A 19933-nucleotide genomic window follows, 5' to 3' on the forward strand; every position below is an offset into this window, starting at 1 on the left:
CATTACAGTGGACCGCAGTGCGTCATGTCATAGACTGCCCCCCACTGGCCAGGTGTTGTCAGTGCAACACAAAACACTCAAAACCAAGATGGCAGTTGTGCCCTTTAAGAATATCTTGCTAATGCTTCTATAATAGGAGCTCCTGGCAGGTAAATAAAATCTAGTAATATTAAGTAACATCTAGTAGAGTTGTTAAATTTCCACATATTGATTATATGTTGTGAGGGAATTGCAGTTAATCATCTTTCCAATAAACTGGGCATCATGCATCGCTGGCTATATTTCACTTACTTCATCTGCAGTGGATGTTTGGCTGTGAATCAGTTGTGTTATAAAAAGGGAATGTACAGTTTTTTTGTAACAGAAACAATACTTTGACAATATTTTTGTTGTTTTAGCAGAAAATGTTCATGAAGTCCAACAGGAGGAGGTGGGTAGGGGGGCTGAGAAGTGAAGAGGAAGGAGTTGAGAGGGAGGAAGGGAGGAGTAGAACGAGAGATGAGTGACGCTTGGGAGTTCAACGCTTTTGCATAGCATTGAACAGTATTAGAATTTGTTAAGTGTGAGCACATTAGTTTAACAGCATTACAATATATTTTTATAGTTTCACATGATATTTAACATTTTTTAATTGGTTTATATATTTTTTAGTTTAAACCATAACTTTTTTTATGTCTAAAGAAGAGTAAAAACACTTAATAAAAAAATCTTGACTTAAGTTGTAATAATTCACACATGAAATTGTTAAGTCCTTTGTAGAATACAGGTTGCATTTCATTATTTTTTCATTAGCTTTGGGTCTGTCTTCAGCAGATTAGATCATCTGAAGAGGATTTTTTTAAATTTCACAAATCCCAGGAAATGATTGCACAACATTAACTGTCTGGACAACCCCCGGATAGTTTGGCTCGTCATAGGGCTGTTCTTGAACTTTACAGGCACCCTGACATGGAAATTCTGGCATTAGTCAAACTGCTCAGCTGAGTCACATCAGAGACTCTTGACTCAGCTGGAGTTCATTTAAAATGTAAACCAAAAGTGATGTTGCAGCAGGGACTGCTGGTTTATGTTTACATTCCCTCCTTTCCCTCCCCAACAGGAAAACAAATTCCAGTCAGATTTTCCAGGGAGTGCTCTTCCCGAAACACTGTGTTTAAATTCAAAAGACCACAGTCAACATACAGTGTTGGCTTGTTTTTTATTCTTCATGACAAAAGTGGTTCACAGGTCAATGAAAGGAAACTGCATACACGTAAAAAGTTGAGGACCATCAGATGTGTTATGCGGAGTGTGTGCATGTCGTCCTATAGAACAATTTACACAGAACGCAGACCACATAAATACAGTTAAAATATTATACAACAATGGTAATTAAATTATACACACATCTGCGGAGTGAATTAAATAGATTAAGAAATCCATTTACAAACTTCGAAGCAACAGGACACAATGTTAAAGCATTTCCACTTTTTAGCAAGGCAGTGTTTTTGATACATTATCAACTTGATTTCCTTCATTTATTATCCATTAGTTTTACTAATGAGTTCATGCCAGCTAAAAAGTGAAAACATTTCAACAAAATGAGATATCGCTTTATTCAGTGCGAACACTGCTCGTTGAGTTTCCTCAAGAGTAAATAAAACATACCGTCGAAAAAGATCACAACTACAGTGTTGAATAGTAGCCTCTACTTCAGAAAATGTGATGTAGTCTAAAAACAACAGACAAGTTCAAAAACCAAGGCACTAAAAATAAACAAATCAGCAGGATGTGGCCTTTTTTCTATGAACCACTGGACAGTTGAGCTTACAAAAAAATGGATGTCAACATTTTCTTGCGTTCAGTTCTCTTTTCTTAAACATCCTTTTTCCAAATGTGGTCTTAAAGATCATGATTGGTCTCATCGGGTGGATTCAGTTTGAGTTTAGACTGCATTCAATGAGACGGGTGTTTAGTTTTAACGTATGTGCCGCTGTCCTCAAATCACAGCCCTGGCATCAAACTACTCTACAAGCAGCCCATGTTGGGTAATAAGCAGGTACATGTGCATTTACATGTTTTTTTTTCTTTGCAAGAAAAGAGCCCCTGGTTGAGGAGCTCTGCCTTGCAAAATAATGCCAGGTTGGAGTTAGATCTCTCTTTGAAATATTTTTGTTCAGTAAAATTTATTAGGGGGTCCCAGCAACACTTGCTGCTGGAGCCCTATTGTTTTCATACTTTGTTTTTAGTCATAATGTACCACTAGATATTAAGCACTGAGAAGTGCTTTTAAAATTATGGGACAGTATTATTTAATTTTTCTACAAGCAGCGACTCTAACAGCAGCCTGCTACACACTGCACTATTAGCATTCCTAAATGAAAACAATGGATGCCGTAGCCACAGGAGAAGAAAACTAGCCTGTCGTGGGTAATACTAGTTCATTACAACATGCCTATTTTGGTAGCAGACAGAAGCATGGTGACATGATGGAGTAGAAAACATGAGTATCGCTGCTTTGCTGTTCAAAGGGAGAAAAAGCAGAAGCTGAATGGGAACTGTAATAATGATTACGTAATCAAGAGAAATGTGCATGGCCCAGTATGTTACGATTCGTTTTAGGTAAACCAAGCCACTTGAGTCTTTTAAAACCCACAGCCAAACAAGCAGGAAATTACATTATCAGCCAATGGGATGCTTGCATTTGTGCCCCTTGGCACCTCCAGATGACGTCCAAAAGCTGCTTATTAAGAGAAATGCTAAAGCAGCTGCAGTCAGCCACTGTATACTAAAAGAAAGGCAAGTTTTAAAACCCACCCTGACCCTAAAGAACAGCAGGAAGTATACAGGCACTGTCCTGACTTGGTCTGCATAGTTTGCAAAGTAAGATGCGCATTAAAGATCTCCCAAATCATGTCTCTGATTACTCTTTTTGACCTGAGGTGGTGGACTTATGGCTGATCTGTTTCCATCAATGAAATGTTTACTGACCGCTAGTTAAAGGGCGTGGCTGATGGGCAAAAGCCGAAGAGCCAGAGATGTAACAGGATAAAAAATGTAACAATACCACCAGTGGAAAGGGGGGAAACCTCAAGACGGTAGCAGGCTCTCTACTTGTGGGATAGCAATTATGTTAAGGCTGCACTGTTCTACAAAAACATCTACCTGGGAGGGCTATCACAGATGATCTAATGGCTTACAGACACTAAAAGACGCCAGACAGGCCTGACCAGAAAGCCAGACTAAAGGCAAGAGTGTAAAGACGTAAAGCCTTAAAACAGATCATAGCCTTGAATCAGAGTCTGAGGACAGTAAATACTGCACACCAAAAGGTCTCTCGTTCTGGGATAAATACTGTCAATGGTTCACCACAACACACAGCAGCCTTGAACAAGACCAGATGGGAGTTGGATCCACTCGGGACAAGACACAGTCAATGACTTCACAGAGCAATGAGCAGCACATTTGTCTCTTCATCCTTCTCCAGGCTGCATGCAGGTTTCTCCGCTCCAACAGAGAAAACCAAGAGGACGGGATGAGAGATTCTTTTTTTTTTTTTTTTTTTTTTTTTTAAATCCATGGTTCTGGTGGGTAGACTGGGGGGAATGTTGCATCATATCTGGGATGGACAGGATGTCTTGAATCAGGAAAGGAGGAGGGAGCCGGGGAGTCAACATGAAGACAGGTCCTTATGGAGAAGAGGGGGTTTGGAGTAATGGAAGGAGTGTTTCAGCGCTACAGAGACAGGGTGAGACAGAGACAAAGAAACATGTTTAGTTCAAATAAAAAAAAAAAAATGAAAATTAAGTGAAAAGGGTGAGGGTAATTCATAAGGATAAATGGATCGATACAACATATAAAAAGGATCAGCAAATTAGGACCTGCAAACAGCTACATGAGATGTATAAAAGCAAACAATGCTAGCATTAGCTCTAAACAAAATCTGTCCAAAAACACACACAAATATTAAAGATATGAGATTTAATATTTATGGCATTAAGGATGGTTTATGTATTTTATAACATAATGTATAGCTAAAGATAAAGTGGTGTCGTACAGGCATAAGTCTGCTCCTACTTTATTTCACCGCCTGCGAGATGATTTAGAGTGTGCGCTGCGGGGCCTGGCAGGTGTACCCTGAGCTTTATTACCGCAGCTCCTACTCACAATAACGAGCGGTTCCTCAGTGGTTCTACTCGTGGAGGTGGATAATCTACGCCTCGACTCCCTACAGATCCCTGTCATCCTGTTCTTACCAGGTGGATTGTAACCAGGCTGGGATGTGGTTGTCTGCGCCCCTGAAGATTTAGCATTCGACTGAGGAGGGGCTGCGTCTGACTGAAACGTGTTGCGGCATGCCGCTGCTGCTTGCACAGAATTAGACCTGTAACCAAACTGTTTTCTTCTAACAGACGTATCTGAGTTTGGTTTTACATCAGGCTTTTGTTTAATTTCACCACATGCTTCAGATGTGTTAGGATACACACACAACGCTTTAGTAGAGGTTAGATTCTCTATGGATGGAGAGAACAAAGAAGACTTTAGCTTGGTGGATGAGGCCGGTACAACACGAGTTGTTATGAAGGTGTCCTGACGTACAGGGACTGAAGCTCTCCGGCCTGACGCGCCTTTTCTTGCTTCACTGACTTGTGTTTTTTTTACCATTATCTCGCTGTTTGCAGAGCTGGTGGAGCCTTTACGTGTTGGAGAGTAGCCAGAACTTGATTCTGTGTTAAAAACATCACTGACACTATGACTTCTAACGAAGGTGGCGTCCCGTGGGAGACCTTTGCCTCTGCCAGAGCGGCTGCTTGTCTGGACGGGGTTGTCGGGACAAAGAGAGAGGGAGGTTCTTACAGGGCTTGTGTGGAGGCTTCGGGTTAAGCTTCGCAGGTGGTGCGTGGCCATTGCAGACACGCTGCCACCGAGAACAGGGCTGGCCCGTGGACTGCTTCTCAGTGGAGGGCGCGCTGGACTGCTTCGAGGGCTCCGTGGGGCCCGGCCTGACTTGGTGGCCAGCTCTTTGGCCCGGGAGCGTCGGGGGCTGCTGTTCAGGCTGTGGGGAGACAGAGGGGCCTCCAGGTCCTCCAAACGCTGAGTGAGAGCCAGCTTCTGCTGTATGGCCATACGCAGCAGAGAGTTCAGAGTCTTCTTCTCATCCTCGGCTGCTGCCAGCTGCCTCTGCATCTCGTCCAGCTGGGTGACATACTGGTCACACCTGAGAGATCGTGCACAACAAAGAGATGCAACATGCACACGCAGGCAAAAACACGTTAAAGCACAAATTCAGAAACACACGACATATGCTAAACATGACTTTTAGTGTTGTATGCAAACTTTAAACACCAGCTGTGACCAAACACTCGGACTGTCTGCAACTAAAGATTATTGTCATTATTGATTAATCTGGCAGGTTTTTGTTAAATCCAAAGGCAAAACATCAAATGATCACAAGTTATTGCAGTGATGCCTTCACACTTGTTATATTTTTGGACCACAAAATTATTGATTTACATAGATATAAAACAAAAGAAAATCTGCAAATCCTTATGTTGACTGCACACTAATAACAGTGTCAAGAGAAAGATAAGAGGGGTGTATGTGAAGATGACAACAACAGGATTCAAACTTGACTGAAATAAGAATTTAAATATGAACACAAATGCAGTCACTCAGGTTATCCACATGATGGCACCACTAAACTTAATTACAAACCAAAGGATCTTTAGCTGCAACAGACGGTAGCAGTCCTTGACCACTGTCTGTTCTACAATCCTTCTTAGGGATAATCATATGCCGGCTCATAACTGTCTGGAGACGGCCCAGACAGGTAATGCACGTCTAAGAAGCTTCTCTGGCAATTATTAACAAAGGTTCTATTGTCCAGAACAAAAACAGAAAAAAAACATTAGTTCACTCACTCAACCCAACACAAAATCACTCCTCATGCCAACGGTTTCACAGAAGAGGTTAGTGATTAGTGAGTGAAGTGTTATGATTTGTTTTAGGGCTGTACAGAATGTCCTTTTTTGTAAACATCTGAAGCTTCTGTTGATGTTTTCAAATGAAGCTTTGAAAGTCTGTCGTCATATTTTATGATTTCATCACCCTAAAAAAATCCTTTAAGAAAATCCTCAATTTGAATAAAGGGATTTATCAGATTAAATGAGTTGGTCTCTCATTAAATCAGCTTTCTTAAATGAATGAATGTAACTTACGGTGCTGCTAAGACTGCTACTAGACCACCACATTAACACATGTGGGTGCAAACAGTTTTTTTTACAGTAAAAATGTTGTTGTTGTAAAAGGCTTAACACCAACAAATATAAACTGAAGCAGAATATTTTGTTGGACAAAACCATGTTGTGAATTTAGCAAATCATTACATCTGGAATTATTTTACAAATAGTTTAATATTCATTTTACTTGAGCCTAATCTTTGTCTGCAACTGCGCAGAAATACCAGGTTCAAACAGAAATAACAGACATGTTGTCAAATGTTTATTTAGCGTTCGGCACAGCCCTTATAAGTTTAACCCTTGACAGCACCCCCCCACCCTATCAAACGTCCCACCCAGCTCCAGCGTACGTTAGGCCTCTCCTTCCCTAAGGTGACCTGGCTTGATGGGACAAATCTGTCCTTGCCTCCTCCCCCATCGGCACAGGGCAGAGCATGTGGTTCATAATCTTCATGTGAACCAGTGGATTGTCCACAGGCGTAATAAGTATGGTAAGCTTATTACATGAGTGGCAGCAGAAGCTGTACCACAACAAGAGCACCATTACTAAGCATGAAAAACAAGAGTTAAGAGCAGACGATCAGAACTAATTAACATGTTTCAGCTTTGAGAAATTTTAAAAAAAATCTCCTTTGTAAGTAAATACAGGGTTTTCTTATTTTATAACACGGTTGAATATGATGCTTTTTACTTATACATAAAAGGAAAACTTACCGGCTGGCAAACATGACTCGCAGTGAAGAGAAGGTGGCGGCGTCCTCCTTCAAGGCTTTGAGCTCGTTCCGTAGTTTCATCATGGTCTCTGACACCATGCTCTTCTCTGTCTCATACTTGGTTTTCAAATTGGACAGAGCCAACTCTGCAGTCTGTGTTGACAAGACAGACAATTGCACAATCATATGCTGCTGTAGCACCATTGTTCCCTTTTCAAAGTGGGGTGTTTAAGTTAGGGGTGACAGATGATGGCTGATACAGATTATTAATAATCAAGGAGACCAATAACTGATACTTGGAGCCGATACACATTTGCAGTGAAAATATAAATGTTAGTGTCACAATTCCAATATAGCAATTTCAAACCGTAAAAATTCTAAACATCACAGCCATTAATCAACCAGACCAATAATGGCTGATTAATGGCTGAATGATTACGACAAAATGTTGATCATGCACTTATTCTAAACTGATAGCACCATCATACTAGGGAGTCTCTATCCCTAATTTGGGCCTCTGTGGGTTTTGGAAATACCCTTAGAACAACAGTAAGTGTTGACAGCCTTTTTTGTGTTTCAAACGTTGCCGGTTAATTATCTTTATAGAAACTGGCGGTCATTTCTGTGAAGTGAATGTATGCTAATACGTGATACTCAACTCAAATTTATTCATAAAGCACATTTAAAAACAACTCACGTTGACCGACGTGCTGTACAGAAGGAGTACGTTGTTCAAAACACGTACACAAGAGGCAACATAGTGGTCAGGTACACAGCTCACACATTCAGAAAGACAACACACACAGGCAAACGTCAGAGAAAGCCACGTCAGAGGGACTCAAATGCTAATGAATAAAAGAAGGTTTTGAGCCTGGACTTTAACGAGTCAGTGGAGGTGGCAGATCTGATTTGGAGGGAGATGCTGTTGCACAGTTTGGGAGCAGAAAGCATGTACGTATGTGAAATGAAACACTATGAGGAGTTTATAGCATGATTATAGTTAGTAAAATTATCACAGCTATTGGTATTATCATGGTGTTGTTAATAAGTGCTGAAAGAGTTAAGTTCTTCCTGACTGCTGGACAACAACCATAACACATGTGCAGTAACATTAAAGACAGCCTGTCTCTGAAACGCTTGCTCGAGTGTCTATCTCTGTAGATGAGGACAACTGATCAGTAGCATCATTGGTTTGCTTGCTGCACGCCCACTCTGTTAACACGGGAATAACAAAACAAACCCACACTGCATGCTGCTCCTGCATCTGGGAGACTGTTGCCAACTTTGGTTGATGCTCAGTATTAACTGTGAGTTTTTCAAAGCACATTAATCAAACATGGTTTTAAAGATGATTAATATTTTAAAATGGTCGTACTAACCATCCTGAATTTAACGGCAATTCATCGGCAGCTGGTAACTGTTTATCCCTAATATACGTACTATATGTACTGTACTATATATATGTACTGAGGCTCCTGCTACAGGGTGGGGAACACCCTGTAGCAGGTGTAGTTTTGTAGTTTTTTTCTACATGTTTCTACATTTTGTAGTTTTTTTCTACATGTAGTTTTTTTCTACATGTGATCCAACGCTAAAATTATAATTGTCATCATTACTGTCCTTTAATTCCTATTCCATGTGACTACAACATGTATTCTGTTTAGGAGCAATCAGTAACAGAGCTAGGAAAGCAAATAAAATTATCTGGTAATGAAGACAGTGTGCAAACAGTATTGTGAGTCTTTATCTGTGACTTGACTGCAATAACCAATGCAAAAGGTCTTGTGTACAAACCATGATTACATCAGTGGAACAAACGGAGAGGCAACAGAGTCCTACAAATCAGACTTCAGAGGGTAAACTACCATATGTGAGCACGGATCAGCAAACAGATTATCTTGAGTGAGTGAGCGTGTGTGTGAAAAGGAGAGTGACAGGTAAAGGAACGACAGAAGCAGGCCATGCAGTGCTTGAGCCAAAGGAAAGAGCAGGGGGAGGAGAGAGGAGTGCAACATCACACTGTACGTGTGCGGGACCACGTGAGCCCAAAGGACCGTCTAGACAAGACAATGACAATAGCAAATAGCAAAGTGCTTGTGTCATGAAAATGTGTGGATAAAGGTGGAGACCTGCTCACTTTGGTTTGGTCAGGTCTGTTTTCAGAAAAATCTCGCTCTACCAAAGGAGCTGTTCTCAGGATCTTATGTACACGCAAAGAACATAATGTAAACCAAAAAGGACAAATGTGGGACAGCTTATTTCAAATGACAGGCAACAAAAGGTCAGGCTGATTCAGAGCAGTACCCTACAATGGAAGACGAGCCTGTAACTGCAGTGTTGCCAGTGCTTGCTGTGACCTACCTGTTTGTTCGCCTTGAGAACAGTCCTGAGCGTGGCAATCTGCTCTCTCTTGGTGCTGAGAAGGGACTTGAGTTTGAGGACTTCTTCCATGAGGCTCTCAGCATCCCGCTCTGCCTCTCCGCTGCTGCTGAACCCTGAGTAAGGCATCGCACCCCTCTGACGACAGAGGTCCACTGCCACCTGAGAGAAGACAAGTTATTCATAAGAGTGAGTTTAGTGTGTTTGTTTCACCGACAAAGTTAAACTTTTGTCAGAATTTTAGCACTGAAAATCTCTTCGCCTTATAGTATTGGATTGTTTAATATACGGTACATCCACAAGACTATTATACCAGGGAAATTCCTCAAAACTAAGTTCCCCAAGTTAAAACCTAAATTAGTTTACTAGCCTTAAAGCAGGAAAACACTCTGAAAACAGTCAAAATTGGACAAACAAAACTGTTATTCAAATGCAGCTGAAATGTGCGGCTCTTTGCATTATGCATTATAAACATTGCACATTATCCCACAAAACAGAATTCACTTACTAAAAGTGAACAAATAACATTAATTTATGTCCTGACTCATCGCCATACTGAGTGTGCACGCAAACTGACACAAAGTGCAGGCTTCTTGGGCTTCTCTTGTTCAGCTGAGTGAGAAAACATCCAGCCGGCACGAGTTTGTGTGAGGCTCAGACATACTTTACGCATTTATGTTTGTGGACAGCTCAGGACTTGTACCGGTCATGCACGCAGTTCTATCCATGACAGAGAGTGCATGTGTGTTTGTGCATGTATGAAAGACAGAGAAAAGGGCTGCCTTTGACGATCAGAGCCACTGGTTAGTCTCGCATGCCGATCCAAACTCCTCCCGTTTTCCTCTGGGTAATAAGTTTAACCAACTAGCATGTCTTGTGCCGAGTATGACATGATTTGAATAGAACTGTAGCAATGTAAAAGACCAAGTACATGTGTTTAACTACGTAGAAACAAGTTCCCAGTGTTCCAGACGCAGCTGATTTCTGAAAGGATTCTCTGTAGACGAAGCAACAACTGGACTCTGACCCCTGATAATCCAATCCATTCAAACCCCCACACACACACACGTGTCAACAAGTCCCACTCCAGGCGTTGGATTTGAGCTGACACGGGAGCTACTCAACTACATCTAACAGTCTGAGCTGAGCCTCGCTTAGCAAGAAATCTGTGAGGGAGGAAAGGCCTTTGCCCAGAACAAAAGCCTGGCTTTCAGTGATCGAAACACAATGAAGCAATTAGAGTTTCTGCACTGGTTGTAACTTTCAGATCAGAAACAATCAAGTACTAGTAGAGAAGCACTCTAATGTCTGACATGCTGTGTGGAATATACAGTGCTGTCTTACCCGCAGGTGCTTGATCTGGCAACGGATGACCGCTACCAAGTTGCGGACGTTTGAAGGGTCCCTGAAATCCAGGGTGGGGGATCCAGGGCAGGTGGGAGATTCAGTGCTTGTTCCTGCACTGTCCACCTCCCCCATGAACTGCAGTGCTGAAGCTTTGGAGATGAACATGTCATTGGCTCGTGGCTTCTTCTGGGAGTTGTGCTGGGGGTAAACGTAGTGTGATCTTCGTGCACTACCTCCTGCACCACTTGACCTGGCACCATCGCGGTAATAGTCCAGGGTGACTCGTTTGGGCGTTAGGTTGTTGCACACGCAGATGTGGTGATAGAGGTTGGAGAGCTCCTCAGAGAACGCCAGCAGCTCCTCCTGGGCGACGCTCAAGTGCCCTTCTGAATCAATCGCCACTTTCCGTGTGGCTCCGATCTCCTTCTCCAGCTCGCTGATGCGCTCCTGGTCCTGCTTGCTGGACTTGATGCACTGACGGATCTTGTCGGCCAGCTCCTGGGCCTCTGCCCTCCAACGGTCCTTCTCCTGCTTGTATCTCTGCTCCAGGGTGTTGTATCGAGCGCCTGCCTGAGACAGTTCATCTCTCAACTTCAGAAGCTCTTCGCTTGCTGACCGCATGCGCGCCTCCAGCACCTCTTTGCTCTTGGTGTCTACTTCATAGTCGAAGACCGCATTGCCACCGTTGCCATTATCTGTCTCATCATCTCCCCTGTCGTCTGCGTCCTGGTTGTGCTGCTGGCTGTTATGCACAGCATCCAGCTGTTGGGTGAGAGATCCGACCTTGTCCTCTTGCTGACTGAGTGCCTGTTTGGTCACTACCAGCTGCATCTGGAGTTCCTCCACCTTGCTAGCCAGACCGGACTTCTCTCGCTCTGCCTGTGTACGCAAACACACAAAGGATGAAAATCTTGACAGGAATTAACATATATGCACTTTTTTTGTTCTGTTTAAGGTTTCTACTTGAAAATTCAAATGCTTTAATGGTCAAAAAATCCTTTAATTCCCTCATACTGTCACTGCTAGAACACCTGTATTTGTTCTCAGTCTGAAACACTCTGTTTAGCACCTGTCTCTTTAAGCCCCCAACCCAAAAAAAAAGCCCACTCTGCTTTGACTGGTCAGCATTCCCTAGTCCTCCAACTCTCTGTGCTGTCACTGCAGCTGGTGGAATGGCTGTGCCAATAAAAAACTTTTAAACACAACCGGACGTGTTCCAGCAGGAGTATGAACCAAAATTGAGGAAAAATTAACAACATCAGCAGCAGATGATCATATTTTTAAAAAAATAAAATAAAATAAAATAAAATAATAATCTAGCACACTTTGACATCATACTGTAGCCAGAGTAGAAAACACACTTGGAAACAGAGTATTCAGAATGATAGGATGCCTGAGGCTTTTGCTCACACAGCTGCTTCTACATATGTTCACCTCATTACTTAAAACTTTGGCCACATTTGATATCAACATACTTCACTGTAACATAAAAACATGAAAAAGAATAATGGTCCCCTATTATTAATGAATGAAAAATGTTCATAAGCTTCCATTCTCATCTAAGCCAGGCCAACACTGATTGTTAATTATTTTTCAGAAAACAAAAGAACAGTTCTCATGTAGCAGAAATTCCTCCCCCCACCACCTTTACTCTTCTTAATGCATTTTTCATGTCAAAAGGCAGCTGACCCCATTCAGCTCCACACCCAACATCTGGTGGGCTGGCGCTCGCTAACCCAACCCTCGATTTAAGTGCATCATGAATAATATATCGCCTTCAGACAGAGAGGGATGATGGTTCAAGACATCCTTGACTTTCTCAAGTACCCTGTATTTGTGAGGTGTGACTGTATCAAGTGGGAGTTGCCTGAATTGCTTGGTGAAGAAGATCAGTTTTTCGTGTCAAGGTCCCTTAAGTTGATACACGTTGGGTTATGGACTCCCATTTGATAAGATTTCACTTAAGGGACCTCCATCAGAAAAGATTTTGGTTGTCAGATATCATTAACTGTTGTCAACAGCAGTTAAGGACATAACCACAGAGGAAGTGAAACCTATGATCAGGATTTTCACTCTTATGACTGTTACTCACATTGGACTCACTTCTATAGTGATTAAATAGTACAAATTAACCATTCCCCTGAAACTCCTTCAAGGACTCTAGGTGTCCCCGGACCCCTGGTTGAGAACCACTTTAGTAGATGATACGACATGGTGCCAGGTGCTTTTGATGACTGTAGAAAGGCACACTCCTTCACCAACATACAGGGGATGTGGTCTAAAGCAGGAAGTGGCAGACTTCCCCGTCAACAGCTGTGACACAAACCAACCTGTATGACTTCCTCACTATTCGGCCTGATTAGAACAGATTCATGCAGTTCTGTAAATAATAGAAAATGCTAATATACACTGCATTAATGAGTGCATTGTGTTGCAGCAGTGTAGAGGCTATTATTAAGTTCTTACAAATTGGCATTACTTATCTTGTCAATGTAATTTAAATAATACAATGCAAGTAAACACTGCTCCAATCTTTTTTTCTCTTTGGTGCACTATTAATACGTTTAAAAGAGTGACACATGCTGTGTTGTTGCCTACCTGTAGGAGCTGCTGTTTTAGTTTCTGACTGTCTGAAAAGTGCAGCTCACTCAGCAGGTCCGACACCAGTCCAGACGCTGGCGCACGCAGGAAGACGTCACTGTTGCGTGGAGTGGAGTAGCGATGGATGAGGCCGTTACTTTTTGAGCCCCCCAAGTGAGGAGGGTGAGCAGAACCGGGAGCAGACCCAGGACCGTTATTAATGCCGCTGTCCTGATCCTCTCCCTCCCCTTCTCCCTCTCCCCCCTGGCCCTCCTCCTGGCTGTCATCCAGCTGCTCCAAGTGGAGCTCCAGGTTCCCCACAGAATCAAAGGGGTTAAGGGTCAGGGCGGAGAGCTCCCGCCGCAGACAGTTCTTCTGCTCCCTCTCCTCCTTCAAGGCTTCCAGGGCCTCATCCAGCTGCCTCTCTGCTATCTCCCTCAGCCTTGCTGCCTCCTCCATCTGAGCTCGTAACTCATCCTGCTCCTCATTCTTCTGGGTTAGCTCCAGCTTTATCGATTCAAACTCGACCTAAAATGGAATAAGGAGCACACCGGCTATTAAGGCATCTTTCTCTGTTGATTTATGCAACACATATCGGTGCATATTCCGGCCCCAGCACACATACATACCTATCACTGCATTCAGCACAACAGTGTTAAAGTCACACACCCACTTTGTCTTGGAAATAAAGTCACACGCCTACTTTCTCTTTGAAATGGATATGTACAATTCCTCCCACTATTAGAGAGTCTAAATCTTGTACATTTTCTTTATATAATATATCCATTTCGTCGACTCATTTGCTGCCTGACCCAATATTTACATGCAGTATACATATAATAACAATACTACATCTATTAGATTAAAACTGCAACTGTGTGACTGAGAGTCCTTCAGATCATTTGAGAGTTTCTTGTAAAACAACAAGACAAGGACTTCTGACAGGATTTCAGAGACTCTGAAGGCGAGAGCAAGCTGTTATCTAAATGTCCGCTGAAGGATCACGGACGCACTAACAGGCCTCGGCTACATTTAGAAACAGTCATGGACAGTTTGTCTTGGCAGAGCTGCAACATACACAGAACACACATCTGCATTCGGAAGCACTCGTCTTCCATCCTCAAGAATCTGAGCAATGACAGTTCACATAACTACATAATGTAACTGACAAGAATACAGAACATCCTTATCAACATTTTTGCAATGCATTTTGAGCACATGGAGTAAGACTGAGATGTTAGCAACTACAGAAAATGTCTGAAGCATTTGGAATGTATGCATATGTTTATAAAACTTTCGTAGCTAGCATTTCTGGTATTTTTTATGATGCAATGACACAAATTAGGACCCTTCAGTATGCTTTTGTCTTGCATGATAGCAAATCATTAACTGAGGAAAACAGTATGTGTATGTTAACATTATTTTTGCTCATTTGTGTTGAATTAAATTTTATGATTTTAGAGAAAATGTACCTAAGTTATTATTTTAATCCTTTCAATGTTGGACACTTTGTCCTCAGCTAAAAATACAAATTATTACTTAATTATTTCCCAAAACATTCAAAGTCATCCAAGACTTGAAAAACACTCTGAATCTGAGTGTCCAGCAATCACTTGTAAATCATGAAATTGCTAGGCTGGAGCCTGGTTGCCATAGTGCTACATGCTTCTATAATTATCTCTTTATTTCCTGCTGCATATTGCCAGCAAAATATTTCATTGGACATGATGTCTGGCTCTCAGGCGAGGCAGCTACACTGGGAATTCGCTGACAAACAGATCAGGTGATCAAACTTTTGTGCTCAGCTGTGGGAGGTACGTAATTTTCCGTACGTAACAGCATTAATCACCCAGCAACTGGTCTGTCTAGTCTCCTCAGGAGTGGCCAATGTGTATCCCAGTTGTGAAGTTATGTCAACAAACGTGACAGAGATTTCAAGTTTGTTGCATGCAAAGTGGTTTCACTCTCATGCAGGAAAGGTAAATGCAAACAAGCAGTGCGCTACAATGACCATAAGCTAGTGTCTTAATAACCACCTATGTGTACTTAGCAAACACAAATACAAGTTCAGAAACAAGTTCAGAAATAACAATAATATGGTGCAATGTTCATGGAAACACTTTCTCCACTTGACTGTGTATTTTTACAGATATATTAATAGTACCATTCTGTATATCTTGATTTTTATTCTTTATCTATCCATTTAATTAAAGCCAGCAGGCATCTATCTGGTTAAGTCGTAGCTTGAGTGATAACTGACCTGGTTTTCCTTGAGCACAGACACCTGTTTTTGCAGAGATATGTTCTCCTCTTCTAGTTCGCTGTTGTCCTGCAACTGGCGCAGTTCACGTACTTTATATTCCTTCATCTCATCCCTCTGATGGCCCTTCTCTGCCTCCAGACACTCACACTCCTGTCAAACACAAACCACTGTTAAGCCACTGCAAAGCATAAAATTTAAACTGCACAATTACCTATTCCATGTCATGCACAGTTAATTTTACTTTGGGAATGAGTCCAGTGGTCTCAGGGTTTCATTTTATGTTTAATGACAAGACAGGAACTGGTGATATTCAGTATAACACCAGTATACAGGTGCATGAGGGAGCTGCTATACCTTTTTTAGCTGGCCTGAGACAACCCCCAGCCTATCAATCTCTGCATGGGCATTGCTCAGAGCAAGGCGTGCTTGCTTGAGCTCTGCCTGGAGTTCTTCCATGCGGGTTGCCATGGCAGCCTCCTTCGTGGCGGTCTCTTGCAGTAGGTTCTCCTCCCGGCACTCTCCATCGGCAGCTGCACGCTTTTGGCTGCTCACAGAATCTGCAAATGCCTTTACACACACAAAAAAAGGGTTAAGGTCAGGGCAAAACCCGCAGTATCTGGCAGGCTGCAGTAAGTTACACATTGGAATAATATGCAGTACTAAAACACAAATGCATTAATGCTGTGCTTCTCATATCAAGGCAGTAATGTAGGCATCTTCAACAACGGAAGGGGAAAGGACTTCACTGACAACCATCTCGTTAAACCTGATTACAGTGAGGAAATGGCTCTAATGGTTGGGTAACAAGACACCTCAGACGTTAACAGCAGCTTCCACGCTGTTTCTATGTTTTTTTATCCAGCCTATGTGCTAAAATGAGCCTAATAGATGACACTAAACGCTGTGATTGCAGCCGTTTCTTCACAGCTTGCTTTAATCAGCAACCTTGACGCATTACGCATCAGTAACTGCAGATGAAAGATCTATTAAATAGGGTGCTAAATGAACATGCTACAAAACACGCTCAACTGATCATCGTGATGTGGTTATATAATTATGCCAATTCTCAACACGAGTCCGCCCTGCTTTGCTAAAACCCTGCCAAAGCCTAGGTAGGTAAACAGCCAAGACATGAGGTTTATGCAGATTATAAAAAATAGCTGAAATTCTGTACCACTACGTCCCTTAAGACATAAAGAGCTTTGCTTGATACGTGGTTATAAAACATCAGGATGGCCCAGTTTTAGTGTTCGTCTGGCACAAATTCATTGCTAAATATCCAACTGCTTGCAAGCAGGATTTTAAATGTCTCAATGTAAATAGGTGGATGAAACAATTGCAACATCAAAATGTGCCCACATGATGGGATTGCATTTTATGGGATTAACTTCTTATATAAACCAGTTTTTTCAGCAATACCAATAACTTCAAGTTCCATCTGCTGCATTTGTGCCAAAGTTCACAACTGTTAAACAATATTAACCCCTCACACATCAGTCATTCAGCACTATGTCAGCGTGTGCATGAGCATTAAAATTACACATAAATTATTACATAAAATGCAGTTTAGAAGAAAAACTGTCAAGCTGTCACTTTGGCTGTGCAGTGGTAAATCATTTATGAAAAAAAGAGATTTCAAATAAAACACTAGTTAGTTTAGAACAGAAATGAGAAGCATGTGTCACAATTACAATACAGCTGAGAAAGACATGGATTAGATGATAATCTGAGCATTGACATATTGGTCTAATCTTTTTATCTTGACTATCCGGCGCTAACCTAATGTAATCCTTAATGCTGTACAGTTAAGTATCAAAATCAGTTTAAGATGAACAGAGCAAATGTAATACTGTAAAAGCACCGGATGTGCTGACTAATTGGCTGTTGAAGTTGTCTTAATCATTAAACGGTGTTTTCCGGTGTTTTTCTGACGCCATCGGCATCAGATGACACACGAGAGCAAAACTGACTCAGTGTGTGCTCACAAGCCTCTTCATTCAAAGTATAACATGAGGTCACAGCTGTAACAGAACTGTCATTGTGGAAGCAGAAAGACAGAGTTAGCCAAATGAAATTAAGGGATGAGCAATCAAATTCATGTCATAGGTCACTGGTGCTTATGAAAAAGACACAATGGTTTCTTTACAGGACGACTGCGTACACTGGCAGCTCCTCTGCTGTTAAATTAAAATGAGCAGCCTCAATAGATAGTATTTAAATTTTGACTGCATTTACATTTTGGCAACAGTGTCATGTGACAACAGGTAAGTCCACAAACCTGTGTTATTGCATCTTGTTTAATATATCCTGCAAAAATCCAACAGTATGTTACATTTGCTTGTGTAAATGTGCGTATATAAAAAGATTGCAACCATTGCTGTGTTCCTTTCTACTGTAATCTTCTTTCAGCATGGAGGAAAAAAGTGACAGCCAAGAACATTCTGTGAAAATCCACTAAACATGCTGGTTGAAAGTCTCAACTAATTTTCATCAGTCAGTGTGAATTTGAATCCAGAAAATGCTTCTTTCAATTATAAACAGCACCTACATCAAACCAAATCCATGAAGGCAAAAAATCTACTTTCACTGAGCAAAAGAAATGTGTGGTAAAAAAGGGTCATAAAGCAGTAGTAGCGTGTTATTGGAAAACAACATTTGCTGGGGGAATGAGACCTTCACAAACCTAACGTTGTCTAAATATAACTAGAAGGCCTGAGGTGTTCCTACCTCTTTGAGCTGCTGCAGCTCCCCTTTGAGGGCCTCATGCTCCTCTTCCAGCTGCCTGTGTTTCATCTTGAGGGCAGCGCTTTCCTCCAGCACCACCAGGCCATAGCGGGCTGCCTGTAGCTTCTCCTCTGTGGCCTCCTGGAGCTCCAGAGTCAGCCGCACCACCTCAGCCTTCAAGTCTCCGCTCCCCATCTCCACCTCCCCTTCTCTCTCTGCTGCTGCACCTGCTGCATCTGCATCGGCCTCCAGCATCCTTGCCTGGCCTCCAACTTGTCTGCCAACGTTCTTCTGGGACACCTGCCTCCTTCACTCCCCCACTCTCATTCCTCCAGACTACAGAGGAGAAATACAAAGATGGTGGTTATGTAAACTAGTCAGAACAATAGCCGGTGTGGCAAAGAGGTTTTGTATAAATCATATTGTGTCACAAACTGGGCAAAGGGCAAGATTAACTATGGGATTGAGTGAATGGAAAAAACACTTATACTTTGAGCTCAAAGGGCCAAATGGCCACAAGAAAAACAAAGCTATAAATTATCTACTGCTGCAGTTTGCAAATATTTAGTTAGTAGGTATAACTAATAATCTGGGCATACAACAAGCATATTGCTGCCTTTCATCCTCTTAAAAGGGAGTTTAATAGGCCATGTATTAAAAGATTGTCGCTATGAAACTGGGATGCAAGGCTGGCAAGTACACATCACTGACCAAATTGCTTTTCAACATCAGCAGCGTCATCTCACAATAAGCTGATAGCTACAGCTAATGTTAGCTACACAGTTATGACAGCTGTGGGAAGTGTGGTATTCCCAAGTGTCCCTCATAAAGTAGCCGTGGAAAGAATATGGATTAAGAATACTTTGGCCATCAGTATCAACTGGGTGGGGCTGACTTCCCCCATTTCCTCGTGTCCTCTTCTTTGACCGAAGATGGAAACACCAGCCACCGGCTGTCCGGTGCCAAATGATGCATCCCATGAGCATCTGTTTCACATAGCCGTCAAACTAGTTCTTCGTAGCATCAACTAAGTGTAAATTTAAGGATGCGTGGTGACATATTACATGCCCATCCCCATAACTCCAAAGTAAGAGGGTATCTGAGAGAGTGAAATATATTCTGACAGGGAAACAAAACCTAAGACGACACCGGACTGGGAACAGGACACGGCCGGACAGCTAGCAAGACTAGTTTTAGGCTATAATGCAGGCAGCAAATGACACCGTGATGCTGCTAGCAACGACGAGTTAAAGAATTTAGCTAGCTAGCGTCCTGTCTTTGCAATTAGAAACATTTAACTAGGCTTAACGTAATAGACGACATCACATTACCCGGCTCAAGGGGCTGTTCTCCGGTGCTAACGTCAGTCAGGATCCTGCCAGACAAGCTAATTAGCTAACGCTACATAGCGACCATTAGCCAAACTAGCCACTCACCCTCTGGGTTTAATTCAAAGATGGAGCTCGCGAGTTGCACGTAACCGTTGGCTGTGTACTTCCTCAGGTAACTGTCAGCGGCAACGGTTGCTAATCACGCCAGTATCCGGGGGTACCAACCAGCCCAGGTAGCTGAGCAGCCGCTTTCCTTCCTCCCACCCGGTTCTCTGGTTTCACATTCAGTGAGGGCTCTGGTGTCAAAAGCGCGCCGAAAACGTGAAAGCACGATTACCCCCTCTAGCTAGGCAACGGCGAAATGCAACTACACCAGAT

At 42.3% G+C, this 19933-nt stretch overlaps 1 protein-coding gene across 2 annotated transcripts; it reads right to left on the reverse strand.

The window, feature by feature from the left end:
* Positions 1-1183: 1183 nt before the first annotated feature.
* zgc:162200 (uncharacterized protein LOC558638 homolog) lies at positions 1184-19838 on the reverse strand. 2 transcript variants are annotated; one of them, XM_050065169.1, is made up of 10 exons: positions 19661-19838; positions 18228-18560; positions 15855-16067; positions 15498-15650; positions 13256-13765; positions 10655-11536; positions 9293-9472; positions 6933-7084; positions 4837-5197; positions 1184-3714 (listed from the first exon to the last, which is right to left on the reverse strand). In XM_050065169.1, exons 2-10 carry the CDS (start codon positions 18477-18479, stop codon positions 3709-3711), a joined length of 2709 nt encoding a protein of 902 aa, XP_049921126.1. In that variant the 5' UTR covers positions 18480-18560; positions 19661-19838; the 3' UTR covers positions 1184-3708. The 2 variants fall into 2 exon arrangements, with proteins under 2 accessions (XP_049921126.1, XP_049921127.1); XM_050065170.1 differs by having other exon boundaries at positions 19556-19838.
* Positions 19839-19933: the final 95 nt, after the last annotated feature.

This window comes from Epinephelus moara, chromosome 16, assembly GCF_006386435.1.
Source record: "Epinephelus moara isolate mb chromosome 16, YSFRI_EMoa_1.0, whole genome shotgun sequence".
In the NCBI taxonomy this organism is placed as follows: Eukaryota; Metazoa; Chordata; class Actinopteri; order Perciformes; family Serranidae; genus Epinephelus; species Epinephelus moara.

Excerpts from the sequence above, each read along its gene's own strand:
- zgc:162200 (XM_050065169.1), bottom strand. The coding sequence starts at position 18,479 with ATGCTGGAGGCCGATGCAGATGCAGCAGGTGCAGCAGCAGAGAGAGAA. Across the intron at positions 16,068-18,227 it reads AGCTGCAGCAGCTCAAAGAG|GCATTTGCAGATTCTGTGAG; the intron begins GTAGGAACACCT and ends GTGTGTGTAAAG. Across the intron at positions 11,537-13,255 it reads TAAAACAGCAGCTCCTACAG|GCAGAGCGAGAGAAGTCCGG; the intron begins GTAGGCAACAAC and ends TTGCGTACACAG.